The sequence below is a fragment of the Camelus ferus genome, chromosome 22 (assembly GCF_009834535.1).
Source record: "Camelus ferus isolate YT-003-E chromosome 22, BCGSAC_Cfer_1.0, whole genome shotgun sequence".
NCBI classification, from domain to species: Eukaryota; Metazoa; Chordata; class Mammalia; order Artiodactyla; family Camelidae; genus Camelus; species Camelus ferus.
In genome coordinates, this window is record NC_045717.1 from 24,394,436 (window position 1) to 24,405,467 (window position 11,032).

The following is an 11,032-nucleotide window of genomic DNA, read 5'->3' on the forward strand; positions in this document are numbered from 1 at the left end:
CGGGAGTCTGGCAGAGCTGGGGTTGAATCAGATTGCTCAATCACTAGGCGACCTGGGGCAAGTGGTTTTAAGCACTGTGAGCCTCATTTTGCTCCGGTCTGTCTCCTGATTTAGTTAAGTGGCAGATTTTCAAAAATAAAAGGAAAGACCTTGAGGACTTGCCCAAGGTCACGGGGAGAATCTGTGGGGGCTGTAATCGCCCTCCACTGTCTCTGCTGCAACAGCAGTGAGGGTGACAGGTGGCCAATTTGGCCAACAAAAGTAGCTCAATCCTTGGGCACCAGCGTCTCCAGGTTGCTATGGCAACTGAGGAGCGCTCCAGGAGCCACTGGGAAGAAGGGGAGGGGTCTTAAGCCCCGCCCTTGGGCACGCCCCCGGACAGCCTTTCTCCATTGGTCGGGACCTCAGCCCCCGCCTCCCCAAGCCGCTATAAGGCGGGCGGGGCGGTCTGGGGGTGGAGACTGGAGCCTGAGTCTAGGGTCCGCCGCGGTACCTGGGGGCTGAGGCTGCACGCGCCCAGGTGAGTGCCGCGCGGGCAGCGTCCAGGAGCGCCCTGCAGCCCGGTGGGTGGGTGGGTGCGCGAGCGGGTGAGCGAGAGTCCAGCGGCTTAGGGAGATAGGGATGTGATGGGCCGGAGCAGGTGGCTGAGACCCTTGGCCCAGTTGGCCCAAGCTCAGGACCCAGTTGGGCGAGGACTAGGGTTCAGAGGATGCTGGGTGGGGACGGGGGAAGTGCTGCAGGCGGGGAGTGTGAGGTAGAACTCCCACTCTGAGTATACTTAACTGAGTGACCTTGGGCCCAGCATGGGCCCGCTGTGGGCCTCAGTTTCCCTGTCTGTCAAGCTGGACTGTGGGTTTACTGGGATTCCTGAGCTACCACCAGCACCCCTGCAGGGGACTACTTGCCCAGTTCTGTCCCAGGCCAGGGGCAACAGGGGTCTGCCTCCCTTTGCAGCCCACACAGGTGAAGGCATTTGCCCAGAGTCAGGGAGCCGGTCAAGGCAGGATTCAAATGCTGGTGTCTCTCTCCCCAGAGCCCATGCTTTGAATCACGACAGGGGCCCCACCTTGCCAGAGGCTCTCTAGTGTGCACCTACTGTAACCCTGTGCACGCACTGTCCTTGCCCGTGATGCTCTGAAGTAGGTATCATCATTACCCCATTTTGCAGATGAGGAAACTGAGGCCCCAAGAGGGAATGAGACTTGCCTGGGTCACAAAGCCCAAGCCGGACAGAGCCCAGGGCCTGGGCAGCAGCCGAGAAAGCTGGCGTGCCAGGGCCCTCACTCTATCCTGCCCCCCAGGGTGACCTGTTTGCAGCAGGCATGTCAGAAGAGGAGGCAGCTCAGGCCCCCAGAACCAGTTTGTGGGAGCAGGACCAGCAGGTGAGGGGCTGTGGCCCCCATGGAGCAGGGCACGGGAGAGGGTGGGGGGACAGTCCCTCCTAGGGTAGTTTCAGATGGGATCTGCTCCACTCACCTCTATCCTTGTTGTGAGTGCCTCACTCACAGCATTTTGGACCGTGGGGGTGGAGGAGAGGCACATTCTACCCATTTCCCAGAGGGGCAAAGTGAGGCCCAGGGAGGTGCATGTCTCTCCAGACACTCCCGGCCAGCTTACGTGGCCTCTGCTCAACTCTCTCCCTCTCCCATCTCTGGGTCTCTGCCTGTATCTCTCTGTTTCTGTGTCCACCATCATGGCACTCTTAACAACAATAATAGTAGCAGCAATCATGGCCTATACTCGGCATCACTCAGTGTCCCAAGCAGCCACATACATCGGCTCTTTGAATCCCCACCACAGCCCTAGAGACCCATTTTACAAATGGGGAGACTGAGTCACAGAGCAGTGCACTCACTTGCCGAAGCTCGCACAGCTTGGAAGTGGCCAAATCGGAACCAAACACAGGTCGCCTTGCTTCAGAGGCTGTGCTCTTAATGGCCAGACACTAGTGGCTCTTCCCTGGAGCAGAGCAGACCAGCTCCTTCAGACCTGGCCCCACTCTGTGCATGCTACTGAGAACAGGCGCACCTCTGGGCGGGTCTCCGTTGCCTCTACACAGCTGTGCTCAAAGCGCGCCCCGCCCCCCGCCCCGGCCCCTCTTGCCCACCCCTCGTCCTGGCCCCCAGAGGGTGAGTGGGCTATCCAGCATGTGGCTGAGCCCCTCACCACCCCTGAGGTCCCCGCTGACGCCCCCCCTTCCTGCAGAACGTGCTGCAGCGCGTGGCGGCCCTGCCCCTGGTCAGGGCCACGTGCACCGCAGTCTCCGATGCTTACAGTGCCACCAAGGACAAACACCCGCTGCTGGGCTCTGCCTGTCGCCTGGCCGAGCGCTGCGTGTGCAGCCTGACCACCCATGCCCTGGACCACGCCCAGCCGCTGCTCAGCCACCTGCAGCCCCAGCGTGAGTCGCCCAAGCCCATGTCCTGGGTCCTGTGGTGTGTCCCACTCCCCTGGCCACTCATGCTCCCTCTGCGTGACATGGGCTGCCATGGACCCCAGGGGTCTGGCATTCCTCCTCACCTTACCTATCCTGTGTGCCTTTAGTCTCTGCCTGCCTGTCCCCCAGCCACCTGTGTCACCCTCTCTTGGGTCCTTCTGCCTGCTCCATCTTCCCTTCCATTCTCTGCCTTTCCACCCCCACCATGGTACCTGCATCCCTCCTGCCCTCTGCCTCTGCTTATTGTCCCTCTGCAGTTTGATCGCCTGGCTGACTGCCCTGAGCTGTTTACTTGTGGTCCCCTTTCTTTCGTCCCATTTTGTCCATCTCACTGTCATCTCTTTGGCCTGATGTGCCTTGAGTCCAGCCTCTCTCCCCAGTCTGCCCCTCTGTCCCTGCCTCCCCACCTGGTGGTGGGGAAAGGGGGCAGAGAGACCCTGGGCCTCACATCTCACTGAGGAAGGGGATCACCTGAGGGTCCCAGCCCAGGGCCTCACCCGCTTCCTTCTCAGCTGGCTTATGTGACCTTGAACCTGCTTCCTGGGGCATCTGAGCTGGGCACCAGTGAGGAGTCACCTTGGTGCTGGCAGTAGCCAGTGGTAGGGCAGAGGCGAGAAGGGCAGAGAGGTAGGGTCCAGCCTGGTGGCCCAGCCACACCCTCAGGGCCCCCCAGCCCCTTGCAGGGGGCCAGCCAAGTGCCCCCCGTGATTCAGGCCTCTCTCTGTCTCTCCCAGTTTCTCTCCTTCCCTCTGTGTGTGTCTCCTTTTTTCTCTGCCTCTCCCTCAGCACCCCCTCCCTCTGTGACCCTCTGTGTGTCCCTATCTCCTGCCACATCTCCTCGATTCTCACTCCCTGCCTCTCTGTCTGCAGTGGCTACAGTGAACAGTCTAGCCTGCATGGGCCTGGACAAGCTGGAGGAGAAGCTGCCCTTTCTCCAGCAACCTTCGGAGACGGTACCAGCACCGGCAGACTGTGGGGACCTGCAGTGGGTAGAGGTGGGAGCGAGGAATGCAGTCTCCTCTGAGCTGGCCTGGATGGCTGGGCTGGTTAGACTCCAAGGACGAGTCAGGCTTTTTTCGTCAACTTGCAAAACACCAGCCAGATGAAAATAATTGACACCCACATTTTCTGAGCACTTAATATGTGCCAGCTGGTGCTGGGAAGCCCATCGACAAACCTGTGAGGAAGCGATTTTCTTTCCCTCCATTTTATAGAGGGGAAACTGTGGCCCAAAGCCAGGAAGGAGCCAGGGGTCCTTGCCCTGAAGCCCCAGGGAGCTGAGGTCAGGGGAAGGGAGCTGGAAACCAGGGGTCCCTCCCACCAGGTGGTGACCTCAGCCAAGGACGCAGTGGCCAGTGGTGTGACAGGCGTGGTGGGCCTGGCGCGGCAGGGCCGCCGCTGGAGTGTGGAGCTGAAACAATCTATGAGCCATGCAGTGGACGTCGTGCTGGGCAAGTCGGAGGAGCTGGTGGACCACTTCCTGCCCATGACTGAGGAAGAGCTCGGTAAGGTCCCTGAATCTCCTGCCAGTCCCCATCCCTGAGGGTTTTGGATCAGAGAGGTCTGGGACTCACCCAAGGCCACACAGCAGATCAGCAGGAGCTCCGGCCCAGGCCTGACCTCCCCGTCCACTAACACAGTCCCTGACACACACCCTCCTAGAAACTTGACTGCCCAGACCCCCAAGAGCATACAGGACTAGAGACTCGAGGGCCACAGTGTCAAACTGGTGGCCCTCCATATCGTAGTATTTGGCCTGTGCAATGCCTTTAAAATGGTTTAATTCATCACATGCATTGAAAAATCAAATTTTGTCCTACAAATCCTGATTTCTAGCTTGCCTTGAAAAACCGGAGAGTTAGGTCGAATAGCATCCTCCCCTTTACATGGTTCCCTTAAACCCCACCATTCTCCAAGTTCTACATCCTGTCTGCTGACCCTGCAGGCCATCTGACTTCTCAGCCCTGCTTTACGGCCCTAGACGTACATGTGGACATACTCCCTCCTTGGCAGAAAGGCTGTGAAGCATCTTTGAAACACCTACTGTGTGCCAAGCACTTGTGATCAGTTCTTTCAGAAGCAGTTAGGAGAATGGTTAAGAGTGCCTGGTTCGAATCCCACATCTGCCTCTTGGACGCTGTGGGACTTAACCTCTCTTATCTCTGTTTTCTCCATCTATACATGGACCTAATAATAGTGCCTGCATTGTAGGGCTTGGGGAAGGTCGAATGAGTTAATACGTAAAGGGAAACTATAAATTTAGGCACCCATGGGTTTATCCACCCAGGAGGGTGAGCAGAGGCAGAGGGCATAGCCACGATGACTCCCCACCCCCACCCCCTCCCCCTCCTCCAGCGGCACTGGCGGCGGAGGCGGAGGGCCCGGAAGTGGGCTCGGTGGAAGAGCAGAGGCGACATCAGGGCTACTTTGTGCGCTTGGGCTCCCTGTCTGCGCGGCTCCGCCACCTGGCATATGAGCACTCTCTGGGGAAACTGAGGCAGAGGAAACATGATGCCCAGGACACGCTGGCCCAGCTGCAGGAGACTCTGGAGCTGGTGAGAGCCCTCTGCCCACCCCAGCCCGGAGATGCAGGCCAGTAAGCATGGAGGGAGTGCCAGTGGAGTACTTGGTTCCGGGCTAGTCTGAAAGGGGAGGCAGAGCCATGTGTGTTCAGGGCTGGGGAGTCGGGGAACCTGGGCCGGAGGCACTCAGTGGGCACCAAGGCTCAGCCTGAAAAGTCAGGAGGGAAGTAGTAGCTGGAGTTTACAGGCAGTGAAGGTAGATGAGAAGTGGGTGGAGGTACTTCTTTCTGGGCTTTCCAGTCACCAACCCCAATCTTCCCCAGACTTTGGGTTTTATCTCATACCCAGCTTCTTCCCTCATCGTGCACCCCTCCCTGCTCCAAAGGAACTTAACAGCTCCTGTTTGCTGGGCTTGACAAGTTCAGACACCCCCCACCCTGCTCCCCATCTCAACTGACGGCAGCTCTGTCCTTCCAGAGGCTCAGGCCAAAACCTGAGAGCCAAGTTCAACGCTCCTCTTCTCCTCCTCTCCCTCATCCAACACATCAGCCAGTACTGTTGGCTCTGCCTTCAAAGTCTGCCCTGAGCCGGCCGACATCTCGTCCCTCCACCTGGGTCCAGCCCCCAGATGGCTCACCTGGTTCCAGGCTCTCATCCCATACCCCACAGTCTGTCTCTCCTGAAGCAGCCACCAGAGGGCACCTGTGAGCCCCAGAGACGGCTAATTTCACTGAGCATGTGTTCTCATGGTTCATCCATATTGTAGCATGTGTCAGAATTTCCTTCCTTTTTAAGGCTGAATAATACAGTCGTTCCTTGGTATCCGTGAGGGATTGGTTCCAAGACCTCCCACGAATATTAAAATCTGTGGGTGCTCAGGTCACTTCTACAAAACAGCGTATGTAGGACAGTCTGCCCTCTGTATCCACCAGTTCTACATCCAAGGGTTCAACAAACTGAGAATTTTGGTTGAATCTGAGGATGCAGAACCCGTGGACACAGAGCGCAGACTGTTCTATCGTACGGATGAACCACAATTTATTTCTATTAATCTTCTAATACCTTTCCTGTCCCGGGCACTGAAGGCACAGTGGCCCCCTCAGGACACTCACAGTCTAGTAGGGGGATCAGAGTCAGGAGAGCATGCTGGGTGCTGTGGGACCCAGAGGAGGGATCCGCCCAGCCAGGAGTAGGGGAAGGAAGGCTTCTTGGAGGGGGTGACGGTGACATCTACAAGGAGACTTGAATTGGAGTGAACCAGGCAGGGGGAAGGGGAGTAGCTGGCAGAGGCACCAGCGTGGGCAAAAGCCTGGCAATGAACCTGAGCTTCAGGAGAACCACGGGTCACAGGGTCTAGCCAAAGGCAGAGGAGAGAAATGGCAGGCTGGCCAGGCTGAATCAGCAGGTGGGGAAGGTTATGTACAGGGGTTGTTCCCTAAATGCTTACTGAGGCCAGATCCAGGCTAGGGTCCTGGCTCCCCCAACCCCCGAATCCTCCAGCTCTAACTCCCACTCCACAGATCGACCGCATGCAGTGTGGGGTGACCCCAATCACCCCAGCCCGCCCTGGGAAGGTGCATGAGCTGTGGGAGGACTGGAGCCAGTGCTCCCCGGAGAACGGCCGCCGCCGCCGCCGCCGCCGCAGCCAGGTAGGATGGTGCGGAGAAAGGGAAAGTGAGGGTGGTCTGGATCCGCCCAGGGGCCAGACTCCAGCCATCTCCAACCAAGTGCTGAGGTCAGCTGGTTGGAGTGTCCCTGGGGAAACTGAGGCAGGGCAGTGTTCCTGGCGAAAGTCCTCCCCTCCCCCGCAGGCGGAGCTGGAGACCTTGGTGCTGTCCCGCAGTCTGATGCGGGAGCTGCAGAGCACCGTGGACGTACTGGAGACCAGCGTGTGGGGCCTGCCTCCCAACGCCCAGGAGAAGGTGGCCGAGGTGCGGCGCAGCGTGGACGCCCTGCAGGTCGCCTTCGCCGACGCCCGCTGCTTCGGGGACGTGCCGGCGGCCGTGCTGGCCGAGGGCCGGGGCAGCATGGCCCGGGCCCACGCCTGTGTGGACGAGCTGCTGGAGCTGGTGGTGCAGGCCGTGCCACTGCCCTGGCTGGTCGGGCCCTTCGCGCCCATCCTGGTGGAGCGGTCAGGGCCCCCGCCCGACCTGGAGGCCCTGGTGGACGAGGTCGTGGGGGGGCCCGACCCACGCTGGGCACACCTGGATTGGCCAGCCCAGCAGAGAGCCTGGGAAGCTCAGCATGGGGACGGGACAGGCCTCCCAGGGAAAATTCCCGAGGAGGAGCCTGAGCCCCTCAACCACCCCAAGCACACTCTGATGCCAGAGCTGGACTTCTGACCTGTTGGGGACCGTGGGGCAGCAGAGGCAGCGGGAGGCCGTCTTGCACCAGGCTATCTCTGCTGCCCCCTAGTGGTCATGCCCCAGCACTACTAGCCGATGCCTTGGCCTTGGCCTTGGCCTTGGCCGGGGAATAGAGCTGGGTGGGGATTAGGGGCTGAATTCTGAATCTAGACCAGCTTCATTGATATCAGACCATTCCCAGTCTTCCCCTTGAACACGTGAGGACTTTAACCTAACTCAGGTCTGACTAGCCCCAAGCTGGGTTCATGGCCTGTGGTCCCAATTGTCCCACCCCAAGCAGCTGATCAAAACTCCCCAGAAAAGCATACGTTTTGCCCAAGTAGAAGCACAAGCTTCTATCTGGGGCTTTGAAAAGTGAGCATCTCTCTCCTCCTCTTGTCCATCCTGGACTGGGGTCCCCAGAGATATCTGGCTGCTACAGCTGGACCCGCCACACCCACTTGCTTTGCTGGTTGGTGTCTACTCTCCAGAATAAAGGTGATTAATGTTGTCCAAAGGCCAGTGTCTATTCCAGGGGTGGGGGTGAGGGTGGCTGAGAGGTGTGTGAGAGTATGGCACCAGCCAGGGTTCTAGGTTTGAAAGGAGTGATGCCTCCCTGACCAGCTTGTCAACCTGTCTGGGGTTCTACTGTTAGCGCCCAGCCCACCTGGGTTAAAGCATTCAAATGTAGCCTCTTAGTGTGGAAGCTGTTCACACCTTAGTTTAAATGAATTTCTTGGAAACTGCAGGCAGCAGGATCAGGAAGAGGGAGAAGTCAGAGGGAGCAGCCTTTCCTTGCCCACTTCCCTGGACCAGCTGTACCAGTCAGGATGGGGGAGACAAAGGCAGGGCAAGGGCCACAGGCCAGCCTCATGGGGGCCCTCCCGTCCTCTGACCGTGTTCTTGGCTGCCCCTCAGACTCCCTTGTGGCCAGGCAGGGCGTTGGGAAACTGCAGTCTGCTGTGGTGAGGTCAGGGTGGCCCCTGGTTTCCCTGGGACCCAGTCCAAGGGTGGCTCTGGGAATCCCAACCACTTCCCGCCAGCCAGATTGACCTCCTGCCGCTGCTTAGGAATGTCCATGGCTCCCTGTCACCTTCAGACCAAACACCCATGCTCCTCACCCTGGTGTTTGAGGACTTCCAGTTTCATCCTCGGCCTGACACAGACGCTGGTGCACATTCCCCAACCTTGGTGCCTTTGCTCAGGTTGGGACTGGAATGCCGTCTCACCCATCCTCACGCCAGCCCCAATACCACCACCTCCCTGGCCCTCCCTGACTCCCCCAGTGGGACAGCTCTGCCCCTCCAGAGCCCACCTTCTTGGAACTCCAAGCCCTTTCTACCTGGACAGAAACCACAGGCAGCCTTGCCTTCTCTTCCCCCGTGAGGTTGGGGGCCCCTGGAGGGCCAGGCTCAGTGAGCGGGAGCAGAGTGGCACACAGAAAGGCCATGTGGCAGAGGGACCGGCTCAGGTAAAGGCGCAGCAGTTGAGAATCAGTTTGACCAGAGCAGAGGGGAGGGAAAGAATGAGGGAGGTCCTGAAATCCGCGGGGAGGGAGCAGTAGTTAAGGCCCTGGGGTTGAGTCCCTGCCTTGCCTTCAAGTGGGTAAGTGACTCTTCCTCTCTGAACCCCCATTTTCTCCTCTGTGAAGTGGGTGTGAAAGTGGGGGTAAGGCAGCTGTGCTCAATCCTAACAGACGCTTCACTCATGGAAGCTATTACCCACTCATTCATTTGTTCATTCAACAAATAGTTACTGAGGGCAAGGGTATAGCTCCGTGGTAGAGTGTGTGCCTAGCATGTGCGAGGTCCTGGGTTCAATCCACAGTATCTCCATTAAAAATAAACAAACCTAATTACCTCCTCCCTCAAAAAAATTAGTTATTGAGCACCTACTGTGTGCCAGGCAGTTCTCCATCTTGGGGGCACAGAAATGAACAAACTGGATAAAAATTCTATCCTCTAGGACCTTACGATACAGTAGGAGAGACACACAATAAACAAGAAAAGTAAACTGTCTCAGTGTTAATGATGAAAAAAATGAGATGGGACATACGGAGTGTCGGGGGTACAAGGAGGGTGATTTTTTTTTTAAATAGGAAAGGAGGAGTTCGGGAAGACCTTTCTGAAGAGGTGACATATTTGCAGACTGGTGAGCATTCCTGGCAGCGGGAACAGCCTGTGCAAAGGCCCTGAGGCAGGACTGGGCCTGGTGTGTGGGAGGAACAGCCAAGAGGCCCATGTGTCTGGAGCAGAGAGCAATGGAGAGAGAGGGAGGAGGGGAGGGCAGGGAGATGGGGCAGGTCTTGTGAGCTGCGGGGAGGACTTGGGCTATTTACCCCAAGGGAGGTGGGAGGCCTGGAGGGCTGTGGGCAGAGGAGGGGTGGGACCTGAATTGGTGTTTATGATCATTCTTATTATTTTGGCTGCGTTTCTCCCCCTCACTGTTCTGTGGCAGCCCTGCAGGGGAGGGGAGGGGCACATTCAGGGTTTTCCGCCCCCACCACCTTTGAGAAGCATTGGCTGGGAAGAGAGAGTTTGGGAGACATCCTGTTTTGTTCCCCAACTGTTTGGCAAACACAGTGGTGACTCCAAGGAAACAACCTGGGGGTCATCAGGGCCAGTGGCTGGACCCTCCCTCCTCCTGGCTTAGTGCCCAGAGCCACCAAGCAGGTTAGAACCCCCACCCCACTGCCAGCACACAGCTGGGATCCCTGTCCCAGGGGCAGGCAGTGGGTGTTCAGGAAGGGCATAGTAATCATGTCTCTGCTTGCCTGCACACCCACCCACAGGCAGCCTGCTCAGCACTTAGGCTCTGGGTCTGGGTTCAAATCCTGTCTCTGCCACTTCCCAGTCTGTGGCCTCAGGCACAAAGTACCTCTTCTGGGAAGCCGCCCTGGGTTGGCCCAAGCCCACCAGGCCTGGATCTCCTCTTAGGGGCCCCCTAATCCTGTTGGTACCTGTCTTGGGATGTATTTTGGCCCTTAAAGGGAAGCCCTTCTGCAATGTGGCATGTTCCCTCCCTGCTTGGGACAGACCCTGTTCCTCTTTCTGCCTAGACAATGCTAAGCTGATGTTTGCTGAGCACCTGCTGGGTACCAGGCACTGTGGTAAACAGGTTACACGTGTAACCTCATTTCATGCTTACATCCACCCTATGAGTTGGTCCATTTAGCCAAATATTTATTAAGTGCCGTCTGTGTGCCAGGTATTGTTCTATTGCAGGGGACATAGCAGGAAACAAAAGGCAGGCCTGGTGGAGGTGAGGGAAGAAGCTGCGTGGGTGTCTAGGGAAGAGTGCTCCAGGCTATGGGAACAGCAGGTACAAATGCCCTGTGGCAGGACCAGGCCTGGAGAGTTGGAGGAACAGAGAGGAGGCCTGTGTGGGTGAAGCACAGTGAGTGAGGGGGAGAGGGAGGAGGTGAGGGCAGGGAGGAAGCAAGACCTTGTGGGCCACGGTGAGGAGTCTGGAAGGGGAAACTGAGGCACAAGCCTGGTAACTGGCCAAGGTGGCCCAGCAGAGAAAAGATTTGAACCAAACCCAGATGTAAACCGGAGGCCAAGAGAATAAGCAGGCAGTGCCTTGAGGGTACAGGAAGGCCCATGAATCACTCAGCCTGGTCGGGGCAGGTGCCGTGGGCAGAGGTTGCCTGGTGCTGAGAGCAGGGAAAAGGTGCTGGGCCCGGGGCCCACACTGGGCCGGGCAGGCAGGCATGTGACCGTCCAGGG

The 11,032-nt window shown here is 58.1% G+C and overlaps 1 protein-coding gene across 4 annotated transcripts; it reads left to right on the forward strand.

The window, feature by feature from the left end:
* Window positions 1–380: 380 nt before the first annotated feature.
* Window positions 381–7,821, forward strand: PLIN5 (perilipin 5). Of its 4 annotated transcripts, XM_032465884.1 has the most exons (8): window positions 382–520; window positions 1,302–1,382; window positions 2,206–2,401; window positions 3,308–3,390; window positions 3,762–3,942; window positions 4,793–4,992; window positions 6,480–6,608; window positions 6,771–7,821. In XM_032465884.1, the coding sequence occupies exons 2-8, from the start codon at window positions 1,323–1,325 to the stop codon at window positions 7,299–7,301; spliced, it is 1,380 nt and encodes a 459-aa protein (XP_032321775.1). In that variant the 5' UTR covers window positions 382–520; window positions 1,302–1,322; the 3' UTR covers window positions 7,302–7,821. The 4 variants fall into 4 exon arrangements, with proteins under 4 accessions (XP_032321774.1, XP_032321775.1, XP_032321777.1 ...); XM_032465883.1 differs by having other exon boundaries at window positions 381–520; window positions 6,480–7,821; XM_032465886.1 differs by lacking the exon at window positions 1,302–1,382 and having other exon boundaries at window positions 397–520; window positions 6,480–7,821.
* The last annotated feature ends 3,211 nt before the right edge of the window (window positions 7,822–11,032 follow it).